This window comes from Miniopterus natalensis, chromosome 12 (genome assembly GCF_054644295.1).
Source record: "Miniopterus natalensis isolate mMinNat1 chromosome 12, mMinNat1.hap1, whole genome shotgun sequence".
In the NCBI taxonomy this organism is placed as follows: Eukaryota; Metazoa; Chordata; class Mammalia; order Chiroptera; family Miniopteridae; genus Miniopterus; species Miniopterus natalensis.
In genome coordinates this window covers 72,916,777-72,937,564 of record NC_142092.1, presented here as the reverse complement: position 1 = coordinate 72,937,564, position 20,788 = coordinate 72,916,777, and the positions used below count along the sequence as shown (strand labels likewise).

Below are 20,788 nucleotides of genomic sequence, written 5' to 3'. Positions count from 1 at the left end.
GGCCTCGCCCCCGGCTGCCCCGCACCGCCTCCGGGCAACAGCCCTCCCTCACGTGGCTGGCTCCTCGCGCAACACCACCGCAATCGCTACAATACGAAGAAAAAAACAAGAGTCGGGGAAACACAAAGCAGACTTAAATAGGCGCTTTTTCTCTCTGTAAAAATAAAGTCCGAGGTCTTAGATTTCTTCTTTTTTTATTTTACAATTTATAAAACATTAGCCGCCTTCCCCTGCTCGCCCCCCAGCTCGGCCCCGCGCCGGGGGTCGGGCACCCGGTGCCTTCCCTCGGCTCGCCCCTCGGCCGAGTCTTTTGTCTGGCCCCCAGCCCCGCGGGTCCCCGGGTCCCCGTGCCCTCGGGGGTCCCTAGAAGGCGACAATGGCTCGAGTCCAGGCGCCGAGGCTGGCGAGCGCCTGCTTGGCGCACAGCTGCCCGTTGAGCGGCGGCGGCTGCTCCGAGGAGTCCGGCTGTCGGCTCACCAGCCCCGAGAAGCCTGAGCCAAAGATGGAGATCAAGTTTGAGATGTTGGACGCGTCCGGGGACGAGTCCGGGCAGAAGTCCTCGAAGCGGGCGCGCTTGCAGGGGGCGAACAGCGCGCCCCCGGGGGGCTCGGCTCCCAGGTCGCCAGGGTCCTCCTCCTCCTCGTTCTCCCCTTCCTGGCCGGGGTAATACTTGCGCTTGCAGCCGGCGGCGGACGCCAGGCCCGGTCCTGGGGCGCCCTGGCCACAGCACGGGCAGTGGGCGGAGGCGCAGCAGTCCTGGTGCAAGTAGCCGTTCTCCACCGTGGTCACCACGTGAGTGTCCAGGTCCAGCACGGTGGTCTGGCTGCTGCAGTGCACGCCGAAGTCCGAGGGGGCCGGGTACGCGCCCCGGTAGAAGCCGGGGGAGGAGGCGGGGGCCGGGGAGGCGGGAGGAGAGGCGGCGGCGGCAGCCTGAGGGGCGGCCCCTGGGGGCGCGGAGGGCACGGAGCAGGCGGCCGAGGCGCGAGGGTCCCGCGGGCAGAGCGCAGTGGGCGCGGGCGGCGGGAGAGGCGCAGGACTCGGCTGCAGCGGCTCCAAGGGCTGCCCGCGGTGGGGCGCGCCGTGCGGCGGCTGGAGCGCGGCGCACCCGGGCAGCTCCGAGAGCGCCCCCGCGCCGCCCGCGGGCGCCCCGGCCGCCGCCGCCACCGCCACCGCGCAGCCCCTGGGTGCCGGGTGCTGGTGCTGGTGCAGCTGCTGCTGGAGGTGCAGCTGGTGGAGCTGGTGAAGGTGGTGCAGCTGGTGCCGGGCGGCCGGCTCGCGCGCCTCCGCGTCCCCGCCGCCACCAAGTTGGAGCGGGCCGAAGTCGGCCGCGCTGGCCGGCATGCCCGGCGCCGCGTACGCGAGGTGCTGGTGCTGGTGCTGGTGGTGGGGCGGCTGCTGCTGCTGCTGCTGTTGCTGCTGCTGCTGGCGCCGGTAGAGCTCGGCGTAGCGCTCGCTCAGGTAGAGCTGGCGCGCGTTGCGGAGCACGTAGGATACCAGGAGGTTCTTGTGCAGCTTGATGCCGCCGCGCTGGGTCCGGGAGCTGTGGATCTTGCGCAGGGAGATGCTGATCAGGCTCTGGGCGTCCAGGGCGCACTCCATGCTCCCGCGGAGACGGCGGCGGCGGAGCAGCCGCGGCCGCTGCTGCTGCTAATGCTGCTGCTGTTTCGGCCTCCAGCCGGCCGCCGGGGCGCACCGGGCAGGGGACGCGGAGCCCGGGTCCGCGGGTCGGCTGCGCTCCGAGAGGAGCCGCCACCACGCGCCGCGCGCCAACCGCGGGACCGTGCTCCCCAGACGGCGCCAAAGCAATGAGCCTCCGCCGCCCCGGCCCCAGCTATTTAGCCTGGCGTCCGGGCTCCGCCCCGCGCCCGGCGAGCCAATGGGGGCGCCCAGAGCCTCCCGAGTGACAGGCGCCGCCCGCCCCGGGGCCACGCGGCGGGCCAATCAGACCAAGGCGGTTCCTTTGTGCTATTCAAATACCGAACGGACCCGGGGCTTCTGAAGCCGCCGCTGCCTCGAATGTTCTCCTGGGGCCGCCGCGCTGCGCGGGGCTCGGGGCTCGGGGCGCCGCCGGCCGCCCGGGTCTCCTCCCCGCGGCCTCGCCGGAGCCCGCGGCCGCCCCCGCCCCGCTCCCGGGCCCGCGGGCGGCGCCCCGAGCCCCGCGGCCTCGGCTCCTGCGGCTGCCGCGCGGCGCTGCTCACCTGCGGCAGGTGCGCCTCGCTCCCCGCTGCCGCCCGGCGGCGCTCCCTTTCTCACCCCGGGTGCCCCGCGGGACCCAAGGCCCGTGCAGGAGACTCGGGGGCAGCTGGCTGGACCCTGAGGAGCCCCCCGCGGGACAAAGGTTTGGAGGTACCCGCCACCTCGATCCTGGGCCCGACCCCTTGACTTTGGGGGCCGAGGGGCCGCGGGGAGCGCCCGGGGAGGGGCCGTCTCCCCATTCCTCGGGCGGGGGAAACAGAGCCTCGTGAGCGGGGCCCCCTGGGGTGCGGGAGGCCCCGAGGCGCGCGCCACGGGGGGCGCGGGCCTGGCCGCCTGCCCAGGTCCTGGGCCGGGCTCGGTACCTCTGCTTCCCAACCACCGACAACGACAGTAGGGCGGTTGTCAGGTCCCTAGGACGGGGCAGGCCCTGCCGGCGGCCCCCTGCGCCCCTCACTGTGCCTGTCTCGGGGAGCGGGGTGACTCGGGGGGACACAGCTCGCGAGCGCGCGGCCCCGACTGCGCGCTCCAGGGGCCGAGAACCTGCCCCTTAACTTTCCTTAACGGGCACCTCCTGGGGGGGGGGGGGGCGAGGGACAGGGCTGTGACCTTCGGGGATCTCTAGACTGGGGGGGCTGAGAGGGGGTGGCCAGGAGGTTCGCTTGAGGAGGGGGCCTCGAGCTGGCCCCTGAGGCAGGAGAGGGCTTCCCCGAGACGCAGAGCTGGGGCCCTGTGCGCCCGAGGGGGCCCAGGAGCAGTCTCCCTGCTGGTCCACCCTCCCCGGGCTTTCTCCTGGGCCCCCTTTCCTTGGGCCTGTTGTCCTCTGCGCCAGCTTTGTCCCTCGGGGGGCAGTGAAGCGACCCCGCCAGCCCATCCTGCAGTGTCTGGGTCTCTCTTCAGTCCTGAGGATGTTTTTGTTTTTAATCCATTGCCTTTCAGAGAATGGAAGGGAGAGAGAGAGAGAGAGAGAGAGAGATCAGTGTGAGAGAGACACAGTGATGGGTCGCCTCCTGCACTCACCCCCAGGCCGGGGATCAAGGCTGCAACCCAGGTGGGTGCCCTTGGCCGGAGCTGGAATTGAACCAGGGACCCTGCAGTCCGCGGGCCACCGGCTCTAACCACGGAGCGTCCCCGGCCAGGGCGCGAGGATATGTTTTTATTGATTTTTTTTTTTTTTTTTTAGAGAGAGAGGAAGGGAGAGAGAGAGAAACATCGATGTGTGAGAGAAACATCCATCCGTTGCCTCCTCTACTCGCCCGGACCGGGGATCGAAACCGCAGCCTTTTCTGGTGCCCGGGAGCCACCCAGCCAGGGCTCCCTTCAGTATGAAGAATTCCCCAGATGGATTTCCTCAGAACAATTTTGCAGCATCGACTCAGTGCCAGGCAACAAGAGTTTAAGCCGCGTTAGGGAGCATGTGCTCGGTTTTACAGACTCGGAAGCGGGCACTGACAGCCGAAGGGACTTGCCCCCCCCCCCCCCCGTCCCCCCGTCCCCCCGGTGCCCCCACCCCGTCCCACAGCCCCAGGGCAGTGCTCTGTCCTTCCCATGCCGTCTATGGACAATCTCAAACTGGTCTGAGCCCCTGTAACCGGCAACACCTCTCCCCAGCTCCACCCAGCGGAGCCAGGATTGACATTTTAAGGGATCTACAGAAAAGAGGCATTTTAATTCCATTCTGTTGGCGACCTGGTGATAGGGGCACAGAGCTGTGGGACTTGTCTATGTGATAAAACCTGTAGGAATAAAAATGTGCTGCCCCTTACTTCCCCAGAGCCTGTCTTGAAGACACACGAAGGCTCCCTTTACTTATTTTTGAAGTTCACTTTTGAGACGTTGTTGGCATGTGGAGGGGGCAGGGGGCCCGACCTGGCCTTATAGTTGTGAGGTCTCTGTACGCAACAGTCAAGCCCGGGATCTGTGGAGTCTGGCTCGTTGCGAGAGTGCACGAACGTGCTCTCCATGCTGGCTTTGGCCTTCATTCTGTCCTTGCCCAGTCTTCCTGGGGGGACTCGGACTTAGAGTTTATGTGTCTTGCTCAAGGTGACACAGCCAAGAAGGGGTGGAGACAGGATTTGAACCCAGATCTATTTCCAGGAGCAGAACTAGGTTCTTCAGAATCAGCCACTTGCGCCTGGCGGGCGTGGCTCAGCGGTGGAGCATCGACCTAGGATCCAGGAGATCGCAGTTCGATCCCTGGTCAGGGCACATGCTCGGGTTGTGGGCTTGATCCCCAGTCAGGGGCCTGCAGGAGGCAGCCGATCAATGGCTCTCGCATCATTGATGTTTCTCTCTCTCTCCCTCCCTCTCCCTTCCTCTCTCTGAAATCAGTAAAGACATATTTAAAAAAAAAAAAAATCAGCCACTTGCTGCTGCCATGGGTGAATCTGAGTTCAGTTCTCTGGGCTCAGCTCATGGTGAAGTGACCTTGATGTGACTGACGCCCCACCACTTTCCTGCCAGTGGCCCTGAGACCAGGGCCTGCAGGAGTCCATGGAGAAGCCACTCTCTGTCCCAGCCTCAGCCCCCTCATTCACAGCCATTCTCAGGGCCACACCGCACACCGCTGGGGGCCTAGGCGGGGAATCAGGCCAGGGGTGGAGGTGGATTCTCTAGCCGAGGGCTGGGGGCAGCTGCGCTTGGCCCTTCCCAGGCCCCCGGCTTCACTTGGCCCCAAGGTGAGTTTGAGCTGAGCTAAAGCTCCTCCCTCCCTGCGGTCAGCTGATAAGTGGCTCACCCCCATGTGCAGGACCCCACCCTCTGGGCCCTCTTCCTGGGGCCCATGCTTACTTGGTCTCCCCTCCTTCTCAGGAATCAAGAGGTCGTCTAGTGGGGAGGGCTGAGCAGTTGTCTAGCTTCTTACAAACCCTTGATCTCTTTCGGGGGTGGCCTGGGGGGGGGGCTGCCGCAGCTGCTGTGGGGAACACTTGCTGAAGGAGGCAGTGGAACAGCTGAGCTCTTGGGTGCCCCCCGGGAGCCATGAGGCTGGGGGCACACAGTAGGGATTCACGAATGTTGATAGACTGGGTGGGCTGCACACGAGCCTCCGGCTGGGTGCACAGTGGCTGGGCGCAGGGTGCCTCAGACTGTCCAGGGTGGCGTGTTGGCACGTGTGTGCATGCGATCCAGGTGCGCACCTGGCGGAGGAGGGGCCCTCGGACCCGCACAGGGTGCATGGGAGCAGGTCTGAGTGGGACAGGCTTCCGGGGATGGGGGGCTGGCCGTATTTCCTGGGCACCTGAGAAAAGCTGGGGGGCTCACCTTTGCCCTGGAGCTGGGGGCCACACCCGGACCCAGTCGGTGCTCCCTGGAGGAGGTTAATTAATGCCTAAATATTGACGAGTGTCTGCTGAGTCAAGCCCCAGGTGGTGTCAGCAGAGCTGTTAGCACCTTGAGAATGCCGTGTATGGTTTGTGGGCACCTTTTGGTCACCGAGCTTGGAGGAGGGGGTCACGGCTGGGAAGGCTCCTGGTCAGCAGGGGGATTGGCCCCTTGGGCTCCCAGGGATTGGTTTGAGGAAGGGAACGCGGAGGGCGTCGTGCTGGGGGGAGGAGGGGGGCAGAGATTAGGAGTTCACATGTTCATTTATTTGGCCATTTGCCCAAGAGCCGTTTCCAGAACCTTCCTCTGAAATCCCTGCAAACGGAAGGAGCAGGATGTGATCCTGCCCTCAGGAGGCCACACTCGGAGGGAAGCAGACAGATAAACAGGCGAGAGGACAGAGCGATCAGCCGTGATAGGAAGAAGGTGGGGCTGTGGGAAGGCCGGGGAGGGGCCCCAGAGCTGGCCCGGGAAGGCTTCCTTCAGGAAGCTGGGACTGGGGGCCAAGGCGGGAGAGGGGCCTTGCGCAGAGAGCAGCAGGGTGCCCCGCACAGGGCTGGTACACAGTCGGGGCGCAATGCTTGTGGACTAGGTCAGTCAACAAGTGAGTGTGCAGAACACGCTGTTCGAATTGTAAGGGCCCTAGAGATCGGGCTGCCCTCCCCCCCCGGCCCTAATTTCCAAATGGGTAAACTGAGGTCCAGAGAGGAGGAGGGATGTGCCGAGGATGGTGGCCTGGAGCTGGGTCTGGGACCCAGATGTCCCGCCTCTGGCCGCCCAGCTCTCTGTCTCTGTGGTTGGAGTTGGGGTTGCTCCATGGGGACGAAGACCTGGGACTGTGGGCCTTGGCGCAGAGGGTGATGGGGTGCAAAAGAATGCGGTGGGGCGCGGCTGACTGCGGGGGGTCACTGTTCTCTCCGAGGTGCTTGGGCATTTGGCAGCCTTGCACTGCACCCCAACAAGGCTGTGTCGTGGCTGGTGGGCGCTGGGGAGCCCAGCCGGGGGCCTGGAGTCCTGCCCCACAGAACCTGTGCCGTCCGTCCCAGGTGGAGGTTCATGACCTACTAACATCTATGGCAGCCCAGCACGGCCTGGGCACCAGGCTCGGCGCCAAGACAGACACCGTGGCCCCGGCCTCGGGGTCCTTAAGTGTAACGAGAAGGGCGGAGAGCCCCTTGGCTTTTGGGAGGTCTTGCTCTGTGCCAGACCCCGGGCCCCACGCTCCGCCTGGTGGTCTCCTGAATCCCACGCCAGCCTCTGAGACACGTTTGGTTGTAATTCCCATTTTAGGGATGAAGCACTGAGGCACAGAGAGCTTCAGGGACCTGCCTGGGTCATGGGGCAGGAAGCAGAGTGGCTCCAGTCCCAGGGTCTGGGGAAGTCGGAGCTCCATGAGCAGCAGGAGAGGGGTGGAGGGCTCCTTTTGAACCCTGTACTTATGGATGGAATGTGCCTGGAGGGCAGACACCATCTCCCAACTGAGGGCCTCTGTCCAGGCACCAGGCACAGTCTGGGCGTCCACCTGCTCACTCACTGGCTCATCTACTCGGTCCCTGAGGACTGAGTGCTGGCCAACGTGCAGGAGCGGTGCTAAGCCCTGGGGAGGGCCCAGAGGCCTTTGAATCTCCCAGGCCAGTTCCCATTGAGTGGAAGTGTCTGCCTGGAGCCCAGGGTTGGAAGGGATCTGGCCTATGCTCCAGCTGATCAGGGGTGTCTGCCGAGGGCTCAGCGGGGAGCCTTCATGGCAGACCTGCTGGGTAGCTGCCCCTGGGGTTAAGATGGTGTCTGTTCAGCGCTTGGGACATCTGGGGTGCTCCAGCACACGGAGAGGGGCCTGGGGGTCAGGAGAAACAGGCCTGTTACCCCTGGGTAAGGTGCACCACCTGTCTGGGGCCTCAGTTTCCTCAGACACCTTCTTCCAGGAGGCCTTGCGAGCATCGCAGGACTTGAACATGATGTGAAGAGCGGAGGGGGTTAGCACTGAGATGAAACGGGAAGCTCCCCCCTGCCCCCTGCCCCTTTCCCCAAATCCTTCCAGAAGCCGAGCGTGCTGGTCAGGCCAGAGTTAATCCCCGGCCGGCCCCGGGTGGGGTGTGTGTGGGTGTGTGGGTGTCTGTGGGGGGTGGCAGCTCAGTGGTTCCTGGCTGGGAGTTGTTTTTATAACTTACTTAGTACAGACCTTTGTCCCCACACTGGGCTCAGCTGGGAGTTTCTAAGGAGAAGCTCCTTGGATCTCAGGAACTGAATCTTAGACACTTTCTTTCTTTTCATTCGAGTGGTGGTGGCTGGTGCATGTGCCGCCTGCCTCCCCCACCTCCCCACTCAGTGACTAAAACTACAGACCATTGTGCCAGACGCAGAATTATGTTTCATGGGGATTTTTTTCATTAATGCTCAGAACAATCTAACTGGTGGGTAGGAATATAACCCCCATGTTACAGTTCAGGAAACTGAGGCCCAGAGAAGAGACGTTCTGGGGTCACGTGTCTCCTGGCCGCTGCACAGGGACCAGCCTCTGGTCTGACCCACGGAAAGATCCATTCTTGACCGGCCGTGCCTCCCCCTTGCTCTCCTGTCCATTCATTTAATTGCTCATTTATTCCCTGGGCCCTGTGTCCTTCTGCAAGTATTAGGTGCCTGCTGTGTGCCAGGCTCTGCTTCAGCTCCCAGAACCACTGCTCTCGTGGATCTTACATCCCAGACCAGCTGGAAAACAAACAGAAATAAGTGAGCAGATAAATAAACAGGGTGGCAAGGATGGCGATAAAGGAAGCAAATGGGGGTCTGGGGGACAGGAGAGTGACCATCCCTGCTTTGCTGGATGCAAACCCTCCAGCAATCTGTCCTGAGCTCGGGCTGCACTCCTGTCCCTCTCGCTTCCCACAGCTGGTGAATTTTTAATGGTGCTTACACTGAACAAAGCAGGGTTTTTGTTTTTGTTTTGAGAGCATTTCTAAAAAAAAAAAAAATTGTTTCTCAAGTGTACATGTGAAGAGAGTGTGAGCTAGAGACAGCCCGGTGAGTGCCGACAGCCCTCGATTTACCTCCCGAGCTGGTGGGCAGAGCCCTTCTCCGGAACCGGCCCCAGGATGTAGCACAGGGGGTGTCAGCCGTGTGTCCTTGGTGCTCACTCCCAGTGCCCTCCGCTTAGCCTGTTTACTGAGCACCTACTGTGGACTAGCCACTGAGTTCTTCACGTGAATCACCTTGTTGAATCCTCACGACAGAACCGTGACCGAGGTACTGTGGTCATCATGCCCATTTTACAGACGGGGAGGCTGAGGCTCAGAGAGGCGAAGTGACTGCAGTCTAGACTTCTTTGCTTCCAGGGCCGCTCTTGTCACCCCGACGCCTGGGGAGGTGGGTGGCAGGAGGCAGAGGTGACCTCCAGGACTCAGAGCCGAGACTTGCGAAACTCCATCCCTGTGATGCTGCCCCGGGTTACCCTGGCCGCCCGCTCTCAGCGTCTCTCAGCGCTCGGGGTTGGGAGGGTGGCCTGGCCCACAGCCGGGGGTCCAGCCTGGAGTGCCATCTCCCCTCTGCGTGGCTTTCATCTGCCTCGTGGCAGGGTCTCTTCTCAGTGCTTGGTTTTCCTTCTTGGCCGTGAGGATGTCTTTAGTTTCATTCATGAGAAAATGGGAGTGATTTTTTTTTTTTTAATATATCTTTATTAATTTCGGAGAGAGGAAAGGAGAGGGAGAGAGAGAGAGAGAAACATCAACGATGAGAGAGTCATTGATCGGCTGCCTCCCCAACTGGGGATCAAGCCCGCAACCCGGGCCTGTGCCCTGACCGGGAATCGAACCCTGATCGCCTGGATCCTAGGTCGATGCTCAACCGCTGAGCCACGCCCAGCTGGGCGGGAGTGATTTTTATATTTATTTATTTTAATATGTTTTTATTGATTTCAGAGAGAGGAAGGGAGAGGGGGAGAGAGAGAGAAACATCAATGATGAGAGTCCTTGACCGGCTGCCTCCTGCGCGCCCCCTGCTGGGGACCCGGCGGCCGGGGCCTGTGCCCTGACCGGGAATCGAACCGCGACCTCCTGGTTCGTGGGTTGAGGCTCACCCACGGGGCCACGCGGGCTGGGTGGGAGTGATTTTTTTTTTTTATAAGCGGCTGCGTGGGTCGGACTATGCTCTGCTGCAGTAACAAACAGCTCCTGAAGCCTTAGGGACGTGACCCAATAAAGGTTTCTGTTTCCTCGCGCTGCAGCGCGGTGTGGGGCAGACAGCTTCCTCCGGCTCCCCCGCTGTCCTTCCCCCCATCCCGGATTTTTTGTTTTTGTTTTTTTTTTTGCTTCCAGCCTTGCAGTCTGGAGGCCGAGCGAGCAGGTGGATGACGCCCCAGGATGCTTTAGGGTGGAGCCTGGATCATCATTCCTCCCTCTCATTGGCCAGAATGGAGTCACATGGTCGCACCTAGCTGCAAGGGAGGCTGGGAAATGTAGTCCTTAGGTGCGCTCCAGAGGCAGATGGCTAAGTTCAATGAATACAGTGTTGCCAGGGACACAAAGGCCTAGAAGAAAGCAAAGGGGGAGCTTGGACCCATTCTCGGGTCACAAAAGTAGACTAAAATGCCCTCAGCTGCGGGCGGGAGGCGGAGGGCTCACCACATGCCTACCAAGAAAATGTTTATTTTTCACAGGTCTGCCTGCCTCCCCCAGTAGACTCAGCTCCCTGTGGGCAGGCCCACAGTCCCTGTGCTCGGCAGCTTATTCGTCCCTAGCGGATAACAGATGCCCAACCACTGTCTCTTCAATGAGCAAACATTGTGTGAGGGGACGTGATCAACAACTGTGTTAGCTTTGCATGGATCAGATTCATAAAAAAAAAAAAAAGTATATTTGAACATCCGTCTAGCATGGAAGTCCCGCTTGAGAAGAAGAAAAGTTTTGCCCTGGCCAGAGTGTCTCACACACCAGAGGGTTGTGGGTGTGAATCCTGGCCAAGGGCACGTACCTGGGTTGCAGGCTCCACCCCTGGCCCTGGTTGGCGCGCGTGTGGGAGGCGGCCAATGGATGTATCAGTGTGTCTCTCACATCAATAATCCTCTCTCCCTCTCTCTCCTCCCCTCCCTCCCTCCCTTTCACTCTCTCTGAAAATCAGTGGAAAAAATATCCTAAGGTGAGGGTTAACAACGGCAGAAAAGAAAACAAACTTTTAAGCAGCCTTGCCCCTTCCCTCGTGGTGAGCACAGTTTTCAAATCAGCGAGTGCCATTCATTGATTCTTTGATGAGCGGAGGGATCGATTGGGTCGTTCTTTCAATAGATATTTGTCGAGTGTCTGCTATGTGCTAACCCCCTCACAGGACATCAGAGAAGGGGAAGGACGGTCCCCTCCCCAGCGGCGTGCGGCCCACGCGGGGAGACAGGCCGTCCCAAGCAGTGAAATCAGACACCGTTTAATTCTGCGAGCCCACATCTCAGTTCCTCGCCTGGGACACCACACGCCGAGTTTCATCTATGCTGCGGCACCCGCTGCCCCGCATCTCGCGGCTCTGAACCGGGGATGTGTCTGGTCATTGACGGCAGCTTCGGTTTCACAAAGTCTGGTACTTGACTCGTTGGACTCTTGACATTTACGAGGCATGTCATACAACACACCCCGTCCTCCCGCATCAGGGACTGGGCCTGTCCCCGGGTCGATGAAGGCAACCTCTCCGGCGTGTTTGGGGTCACAGGGAAGAGACGGGAAGCCTTCCTCACTGAAGGCTGAGCGTGTCCTAGGTGCTGTGCGTGGTGGCCCACGGCGGAGGTGTTGTATACACCCCGCCAGGGAGCTTGTCTGACCCCCAATTTACAGGTGAGGAGACAAAGCTTTTGTAGACTCGCTCACTGGAAGGGCTGGGGTTCCAACCCCAGAGCCAGGCTCTGGGTCACCCTCCACCTCTGGGCAGACGATTTCCCAGATGAGGGAGCTGCGGTGCACCGAGCTCGCCTGCGCCAGAAAGCGGCAGAGCTGGGGCGTGAACCCGAGCCTGTTCTTCTCGGAAACCCAAATGCTTCGTGACTCCGCTCTCCTGCCGTTGGCCTCCTTGTAGAAAATGAGGTGGACTGACTGGGCAGCTTCCCGAGCCCAGACCTCGAAGTGAGCCTGTTTGAGCCCCTCCATCTCCAGGGTTCTGCATGAAGACTGTTCTTGGGCCAAGACATTGAAGGAGAAAAAGCAGCTGGTAAACTAGCGATGCCAGCCTCGCTTTCAGCACCGGCGAGGCCTGGGTCACGGGAACTCAGGGACTATCTTTGATGGCTAATGGGAATGTATTTAATACTGGCGGCGGGCTTTGTGATGAAGTTCCTGACACAGGTTCCAACTCTTCTCCATCCGGGAGCAGACCTGTGGTTTGGGCGGCATTGGCTCCACCCCCAGCTCTAAGCCTCGCAGCTCCATCCGCCCACCGAGGAGGAGTGGGACATAACCCAAGTCCAAAGCCGGCCAGCACAGGGCTCAGGTACGGTTAGGTTAGAGCAAAGCTTGACGTTTGTTCCTATGAGGTAGGACTTTTCATCGACCCCATTTTACAGACAGGAAAACTGAGGCCAAGAAACTAGGATAGATTGGGTTATTGTTCAGCAGTTATTCACTCCCTTTCTCCTTGGGGTGGAATAGATTTTCCTGCCCTGCTTCTTTGGCCTTGGCCATATGACTTGTTTTGGCCAATGGACTGTGGGTAGAAGAGACAGCAAGCCTCTTAGGAGGAGGCTGTAGGAGATATCACGTGGTTTTGCTCTATGTCTGGCATATTTGCGATCTGTCACGACAAAATGTATCCCATTTAACTTCCGGTCCAAAAGAAATGTGGAGACACGTGGGGCAGGTTGAACCTAACCCCCAGCCTGAAACAGAACTACCTAGTGGAGTCCAGCCTTGACCAGGCGATTGCAGTCAACCTACAGAGCAATGAGTGTGAGAAGAAATGTTTGTAGAGGAAGCCTCTGAGAGTTTGAGGTTGTTTGTTATACAGCATCATTATGGCAAACGCTGACTGCTACAGAAATTTTAAGTGACTCGATTGAGCTAATGAGTGGAAGAGTCAGGGTCAATAATTTTAGCCTTGTTACAGTCCCTATCTAGTGCGTGTCTTAAGGCTTCAGGTAAAGTTAGCCGTTAATGAGAACAGAATAGGAAGTGAGTGTTCTCTGTAGGCATCACACTTTCTCTAGCTTGCTTTCTTTATGTGTCTAATGGAGACAGTAAACGTAGTGTATATCTGCACATCTTTGCTACGACTGGAATGTCATCACAAGTTTGACAGACATTTCAAGTTTGGAGACGGAGAGGTTTTGAAAAGCAACCTTTCTGTCTATGAGCTTTAAGGAAACTTGGCAAAACAATTAAACAAAAGTCCCTCCCCTTTTTGGGCTATTTGATGGGTAAGCCAATTTTCTGTTAAAAGAATCTCTTTCTTAGGAAGGTGATACCTTTTACTATATTTATAGATATGAATTTTCCTTTAAGTATCGCTTTGGCTGCATCTTCTAAGGTTTAATATCCAGTGCTCTCATTTTAAGATCCAAATAGTAGGAGATGTCTAAGTAGTATGTAATTTCCTTTGAATTTCCTCTTCATCTTGAGTTATTTGGAAGTTTTTAAAAATTTCACCTAGTTAGATTAAAAAACACACACCTCTAGCTATATTCATTTAGAATTTTCATTTCACTGTGTTGAGAATGAGTTTTACTTTAGAATTTGTTGAAATTGTCTTTGTGCCTGAAGACCATGATCATTGTTTAAACGTCCTATGGGATTGTTATTTGTAAGAGTACAGGTTTTTGACAGCTCCAGATACCTGCAGTCCAGTAAAGTTAATCACTCATTGCCCCACCTCTGCTCCCAGGTATCATGTACAAATAACTGGAAATTGGAGTGCTTTTGTTTTAAGATAAAACTCCCTAGGGTCCAGCCCAGCCAGGTGTTTGTTCTGTTGGTGACTTTGGGCTCTTCTGAAGAAATGGGTTTGTTGATTGGCACCTACAGCGTTTGTTATAACAAACACGAGTGAATCCTGCGGACAGGGGATCCAAGTGGAAGGCGCGGTTAATTAATCCTTGACTCCCGCTGGGTGTGTTTGAGGGGAAGGAGGCTAATTTCTGGTTGATTCACTTTCCTGATTTCCCCTCTTCTAATGCCTGCATTAAGCTGTCCAATTTGTTGATAAAATTTGCATTAAAAGGTGACCTAGGAAACACTGAATGACTATTGGGTCACGATGAACTTTTCACAAATAAGATGATCCTCTAGCTTCTTGCGCAGTCTCTGGGCCATGTCCGGACCTATGTGAAGTTCAGGGCCGTTGCCTCGTTGCTGTGCTTGGTTGCTGGTCCAGTGTGTAGAATAATCGTCACCATCATTTACCTGCTGGGCTTGTCCCCCATGTTAAATTCTCACCATCATCACAGCTATGCTATGGGATGGGACTATTACTCCCCCATTTTCCAGATTGGGAAACTGAGGCCCATACAGCTTCAGTCAGTGGTTCCCAAACCCGGCTGCACCTCAGAGCCACCCAGGGCCTTGTTAATCATGCAGAATCTTGGGAGGGAGAGTGGAGTCAGACTGACTCTAATGTGACTCACCCCCTCCCCCGCCCCAGCCTCCCCTCTGGCCCCCCTGTCAGCCAGGCAGCTGGGGATCCCCTGGGCTAGTGGGACCTCATGGGTTCAGAAGGCGGGAGAGGCAGGACCAGGTGAGCGCCCAGCAGGGAGGGCGCCGCCTTATATGCTGAGTGGGGACATTTCCAGAGCTCCTACCCTCGTTTCCTGCTCACCCCGAGGTGCCCTGGGACCTGCTGAGCCTCACCCGGCCTTTCCCCTCCCCTGAGGCCTGGTCTGTGCCAGGTCCTGAGGGAGACTGTGGAGGAGCACATGGTCTGATGGGGGAAACAGAGTCACGGGCAGCTGCGTCCACAATCAGGCCCCCCCCAGACCCGGAGAACACAGTGGACCGAGCGCCCAGCCCTCCTGCGGGTTCTTCGGGCATGACCTACAATCTCTTCCACATGTCCCCTTCCTGTGCTGCTTCTTCCAGGAAGCCTTTCTGGATGTCCCCACCAGGACCATGCATTTCTCGTTGCCCCCACGTCTCCGAGCATCATTCCGTGGGTTGGATTCACATGGGCTCTGCCTGCCCCTCCCTTCTCCCCGTCGGTGGCCAGCTCCTCCTGGGAGGGGCTGCAGTGCTGCTCTGGAGGCAGAAAGACCGGGGTCCGGCATATTGAATTTCCCCTGGGACCTCGGGGACCGCCATAAGCGGGGGCTGCAGTCACGCCCGGCCTCCTCCTTTGGCCCTCCAGCCCTGGCCCTCCCTGCCTCTGCTCACCCTGCGAATGAGGCCAGGCTGTGCCACCCTTAACGTCAGTTTCTTCATTTGTTCAACAGGGACAAGAGCAACCCAGTCCACAGAGAGCGATGACTCGGAGATGAGCACAGCGCTTGGCACGGAGGGAGCTCGAGGCCAGCCCTTCCCAGGTGATCAGCCCAGAGCGTCTTCCTTTGCCATCCCCTCTGTGGAACTTGGATTTGAAGGTAAGAAGAGCCCCTTCCTCCCCACCAGAAAGAAACCAAAGAATCACAGGGCCACTGCCCATGAGCCTGGCTGCTCCCTTTGCAGACCCGCCCAAAGACCACCAAGTCCCACGGACTAATTTTCAGATAGGAAAACAGGCCCCGGGAGGGGCCCAAGGAACTTGCTCGGGGTCACACCGTGTGGCCCAGGCTGGGCTGGGCCAGGAATCCAGGCCTCCTGACTCTGATGGAATTGTCTAGCAGTTTTCTTTTGGGGTCAAGTTTGCAGTTCAGCTCCTGCAGTCTCAGGGCTGTACAGCGCCGCGGGGCCTGGCTGGCCTCACCCATCCACTCACTGTGTCCCTCACTCGTGTTTATCAAGCAGCAGCTCCCCTCCGGGCACCGTGGCGGTCTCTGAGGCGGCCTGGCGATGAGCTGGGATTTCTGCAAGTCACAGAGACCTGGCCACGGTGCTTACACCCAGAACGCAGACGGTCCTGCAGAAGGCAGTCAGAGCTGCGGCAGCCTCTGGAGAGGCCTTTGTCGCTTTCTGCCCCACTATCCCGAGCATGTGGCTTTTGTCCTTATGGCACAAAGTGGCTGCTTTGCCTCCAGGTGTCACGACAGCATTCCAGGTGGGAAAATTGATGTGAAGATTGGGGGGTGCTGGGGGAAGTGAAGGGCGATGTTTTCTTTTTATCCTGGAAAACAACTGATTTCCTAGACATTCCCAGCAGGAGACTCCTAATTCCATCTCATTGGCCAAACTTGGGTCAAGTGGCCCAGCTAGCTGCAAAGGAGTCTGGGAGGTGCATGGTTTTATCTGAGCATATTGGTCTATTTGAACAAAACCAAGGTTCTGTTAGGAAGGAAGACCGGGGTGAAATGGACACCCAGTTGGCCAAGTATTCTTACCCACTGAGCAGGGTCTCTGTCCTCGAGGGGCCCGCATGTGGGGGCCACATGGATTCAGACTTCACTCGAGCAGGAAGCAGCTGGTGTGTGCCCTGGAGGGACCCCCAGCTCTCCTCTGCCGTCCTCGGAGGCAGTGTCCTGTGCCCAGCGCAGCGCCTGGCACGCAGTAAAGGCTCGGTCAATACTTGTTGGGACAAAGGGGCAGTTTGTAGAGGGCACCAGCCGGGCCAGCTTGGCAGAGGTTCACGTGGTGGTCTCTGGGCTTTTAGTTCAGCACTTTATTAAATGCCTCTTCTGTGGCTGAGATGGTGGGGCGCGTGGAGGCTGGCGGCCAAGGCCAGGCCCTCCCTCAGGAGAAGGCTAGCACCCCGCCTTCTGGGGGGAGCTTTAGCGATCCCGGGGCTTAGTTCCCCACATTAAGACCTTTGCCCGACCTCTGCCTCAGAAGCCACAGAGGCTGGGAGCTGCCCCTTTGCTGAGAAGACCTCAGCTCCCAAGCGCCAGGGACTGGACGGCGACAGATCTGAGATTCGAATCCGAGTCATCCCCCCCCCCATACCAGGTGGCGGACATCGCCTCTCCTTTATCAGGATGGAGTGGTCACTGACCCGTGGGCTGTGGCTGTGGGGGGGTAGGGTGGGTGGGAGGGGGGGGAGCCTCGGGTGGGTGGTGGAAAGGCGGGGGGTCAGGAGGGAGATGCGGGGCTGCAGGAAGAGACGCCAGGCTGCTGGGGCCGCGTTGCAGCAGCTGTGCCCGGGGGAGGGCTCAGGCCCTGGGCAGGGGACAGAAGCGCCTGGTGGCAGCTCCCTGAGCCCGGCACCCCTGGGCGCCCCGGTTCCTGGGGCGCTGCTGGCGCTCGGTGCCCGCGGGAGGCAGCGCCTCTCCTCCCTTCCCTGCCTCCTGAGCCGCAGTGCTCTTGGCTGCGGTGCCGCATTTGCTCGCTCTATGGGAAAAACTTGTTTTTGTCGGTGAACTCTGGCTCGATGACTCAGGAGACACCCAGGGAGCAGCCTCCTGGTGTCAAGGGGCCGCTCAGCTAATGAGCCGATGTTTATAAAGCGCTTTGAAGACGAAAAATTCCACGCCGGGCCGAGGGTGTGGGCTGTCATTTGGGGGCGAGGGTGAGGAAGGGCTGGGGGCGGGGAAGGGGCCGAATCCTGCTGGGGAGCAGCCCCGGCCCTGGGCAGAGGCAGCAGCTGCCCCTTTGTTCAGAGCCAGGCGGCCGAACCCCACGCGCTGCTTTGATTCTGGTTTCCCCGGGCGGGGTGGGGGCGGGGCGCGGGGGTCCCTGCCCCAGCCTGAGCCCTTGGGGCTGGGGCGGGAAAGTCAGACACCAAAGTGGCCCCTTCCCGGGCTGGGCAGTCAGTAGCTCACCCCTCCTCCCTCCCTCCCTCCCCCCCCTCCCTCCCTCCCTCCCTCCCTCCCTCCCTCCCTCCCTCCGTCCTCCCTTCTTTCCTCCCTTCCACAAACACGTCTGCCTGTGCCGGGCGCTGGGCAGGCGCAGGGACTGAAGAAACCGTCCCTGCCCGCTTGGAGTTTCCGTCCTGGAGGGGGAATGGCATCTGACAGATGGAGATGTCTACTACCCTGCAGTTAGGGGAGCAGGGGAGGCACTGGACGGCGTGGGCTGGGGAGCTAGACCCGTCCCAGCCCCTGTCCCAGGCCCTGTCCCAGCCCCTGTCCCAGCCCCTGTCCCGGCCCCTGTCCCAGGCCCTGTCCCAGGCCCTGTCCCAGGCCCTGTCCCAGCCCCTGTCCCAGGCCCTGTCCCAGGCCCTGTCCCGGCCCCTGTCCCAGGCCCTGTCCCGGCCCCTGTCCCAGGCCCTGTCCCGGCCCCTGTCCCAGCCCCTGTCCCGGCCCCTGTCCCGGCCCCTGTCCCAGGCCCTGTCCCAGCCCCTGTCCTGTAGGACCTGGGAGGCCTCCCCAGGAGGGTGCAGCTGGCCGGGTATCCCCAGGTCCCGGGCAAGGACGGAGAGAGCACGTCAGGCCGGAGAGCAGCGCTAATTAACACGTTAATTAATGAACCCAGTAACCTTTAGTGAGCAGCGACTATGAGCTGTGCTCCGGGGATGGAGGCAAGGACTGCAAGCGAGCACCCCGACCCTCGCCCACGAGACTCGCACCCTGTCTAAGAAGCAGATGAGGAAAGGAATCTGAAATATCAGCAGGAAGAAACGGTGCCCAAAAGAGAACAGGGTCGCGTGGCAGAGGTGCCCGAGAGGCTCCCCCAGGTTGTGCTGCGGGACACGGGGGCCTTTTGCAGGAAGTGGCGTTTAAGCTGAGACCTGGAGGGTGGGAGGAGCCAGGCCCCGAGTAGGTGTGGGCGGTGCAAAGGCCCCGAGGCAGGACTGAGCTCAGTGTGGTCAAAGAACCGAAAAAGGCCGGTACTGTGGCTGGAGCGGCTGGAGCGCAGCGAGCCCCAAGGAAAGCAACCAGACAGGAGCTCAGCAGGGCCACTCGTGCAGGGTCGTGTATTGTCGGCCTGTGGCCGTGGCAGACAAGGTAACTACCACAGCGGCTTAGACAGAGGGGATTTCGACTCAGACAACAGTAAGCCTGGGGCGAGTCATCACGGGCCCATGTAGTGGCTTATAAACGACGCCATGCACCTTGGCTCTTCCTGTCTTCCTTTCTACTGTCCCCAGCACAGGGACCCTGAACTCATTGCTGCCTCATGGCCACAGTTTGGCTGCTGAACCTCCAGGCCTCATGTCTGTGTCCCAGGCAGGAAGAGGGGGGAAGAGTAAAAGGGCAAAGGCTGAAAAGGCCTTTTCCTTGACAGACTCCATCTCTTTTTTTGTGTTTTATTTTTAAAATTAATTTTTTTTTTTTTTTTTTACTTTTTACTGATTTTAGAGAGAAGAACGGGGGAGGAGAGAGAAAGAAACACATGTGCCCTGACTGGGGATCGAACCCGCAGCCTTGCCGTATCGGGGCGATGCTCTCGGCCACTGAGCCACCCAGCCAGGGTTGACTCCATCTTTTTATTCAGAACGGGACGTGCTCCCCAGGGACTTCTGTCCCATCTCAGTGGCTAGAACTGGGTTCCATGGCCGCCTCCAACTGCAAGAAAGGCTGGGAAAATCAAGTTTTAAAATTGTGCTCATTTCCATAGTGAAGGGAGGAAAGGCAGAGGGACTGGAATGCCTGTTGGGTGGCCCATCCATAGCTTTGGCGAACGGCCTGCCAAGGCCCCTGGGAGGGAAGGGCTTGGTGAATTCTGGGCCAGGAGGTCAAGGAGTGGGCAGGGATAAGGCTGGGGGCGTGGACCTCACCTGGAGATCTCCAGGGAGCCAGGGGTGGCTTTTCAGGAGCAGTGACGTGGCCAGACTTGGGCTGAAGTTCTGATATTTGACCTGAGCACCGGCGATGTGTCTCCAAGGGAGGTACATTCCAGGCTCTCCTTGGAGACTTGACTGGGGCGTCCTCAGGGCTCAGATTAAACCCTAAGTCCTCAGAGAAGGGCTTCCAGCCCCCCGGGTCTCTCTCCTTCGTGTACCTCCCTCCCTGGCAGCTGTCCTTCCCGTTGGCACTCAGCGTGGTCCATGGGTGGCTCCTGGCTGTCCCACAGCATCGCTGAGGCACAGAAAGGAAAGTGGGTGTACAGTGTCCTCCTTGCACTGATGGGGAAACAGGCTCAGGAAGGTGAAAGCCTGCACCAGGTAGGGGCCGGGCTCTGCCACATTGAGGGAGGACACCAGGCACTGGATGTCGGGGCCGCTGAGCTCTAACTCACACCCACTGCGTGCAAGGCTGGGCGAGAGTGGGGTGTGTGTGTTTTGGAGGGGCCCAGGCCCTGTCCTGGGGAGTTTACCATGTGGGGCTGCCTCTTTGGACCAACTTCCTCTTGCTTGCTGTGTGACTTTGGGCAAGGCCCCTCTCTCCCTGGGCTAATTTCTCGGAGAAGTGAGGGGGTCGGCAGGGATGGTTCTGGATTTTCCCGCTACACCCATCAAGTTCACCCTTTGAGTTTTAACGATTCCAGCCCCTTGTTGGCTCTCTCTGTCTGTCTTTGGCTCAGAAAATCGCGCCCATGCCCTTCCCTGCTGCCCTGCTCCGGACGCAGCACAAGTAATTTAGGCGCCTGTGTGATTAAAGGTGCCCTGACTGTCTCCCTGCAGGGCCTGTGGGCCAGCAAAGGGGACCATGTCTGCCCTCGTCTCTGCCCTCCAGCAGGTTAGTTCAGGGCCTGGCACACAGTAGGTGCTCAGTAAATAGAGCAGCTGTTGTGATGATGACCATGGTGAACAAGGACACTCGGAGAGGCAGCTGCTGGAGGGAAAGGCGCCCCAGCCGGGCGCAGGCAGCCGCAGTCCTCACCCCTCCCTATCAGCTGGCCGCGGAGGCCCCGCATTTCCCCCCAGACCAGCCCAGGCTCCCAGCCTGCAGGCCGCGCCGCTCCAGGGAGAACTACAATCCCCAGAAGGCCGCGGGGCCGTGCCGCAGTGTTGCATCATGGGAGTTGTAGTTTATAGCTCGCCCAGCCCTCCCCGCGCTGCGGCGGTGCGGACCTAGAGGAGCGGCTGGGCGCCTGCAGGGCTCGGGCTGCGGGGTGCAGCGCGGGCCACGCCGGGGACCCCGGGACAGCTCCTTAGCGTTCACCTGGGAGCCCCTCCTTGGCTCCCCTCACACCCCCAATACCGTCAGCCCCCCCTCCCTGATCAGCGCTTTGAAACCCCTGATCTCGCCTAGACCTTTGCAGCCTCGGTTGACTGTCGATTGTCAGCTGTGCGTCTGGCCCTTTGGGGTACAGCGCTTAGGGTCAGGGAGCGCGGGGGACATTCTACCGTTAATAACACATCAGATGACCCCACCTGAGTCGCGGGGAGGGCCACACAGGGGCCTGGGTGAACC

At 59.6% G+C, this 20,788-nt stretch overlaps 1 protein-coding gene and 1 long non-coding RNA gene across 2 annotated transcripts in view; one reads left to right on the top strand and one right to left on the bottom strand.

The window, feature by feature from the left end:
• Window positions 1-306: 306 nt before the first annotated feature.
• On the bottom strand, window positions 307-1,780 carry IER5L (immediate early response 5 like). Its single transcript, XM_016196670.2, has one exon. It carries the CDS (start codon window positions 1,597-1,599, stop codon window positions 364-366), a length of 1,236 nt encoding a protein of 411 aa, XP_016052156.2. The 5' UTR covers window positions 1,600-1,780; the 3' UTR covers window positions 307-363.
• Window positions 1,781-2,156: 376 nt separating this feature from the next.
• LOC107524657 (uncharacterized) overlaps window positions 2,157-20,788 on the top strand; it is a 115,722-nt gene continuing 97,090 nt past the window's right edge. Inside the window, exons 1-2 of the long non-coding RNA XR_015715451.1 lie at window positions 2,157-2,346; window positions 14,897-15,043. This is a non-coding gene — a long non-coding RNA (uncharacterized LOC107524657). The remainder of the gene's footprint in view (window positions 2,347-14,896; window positions 15,044-20,788) is intronic.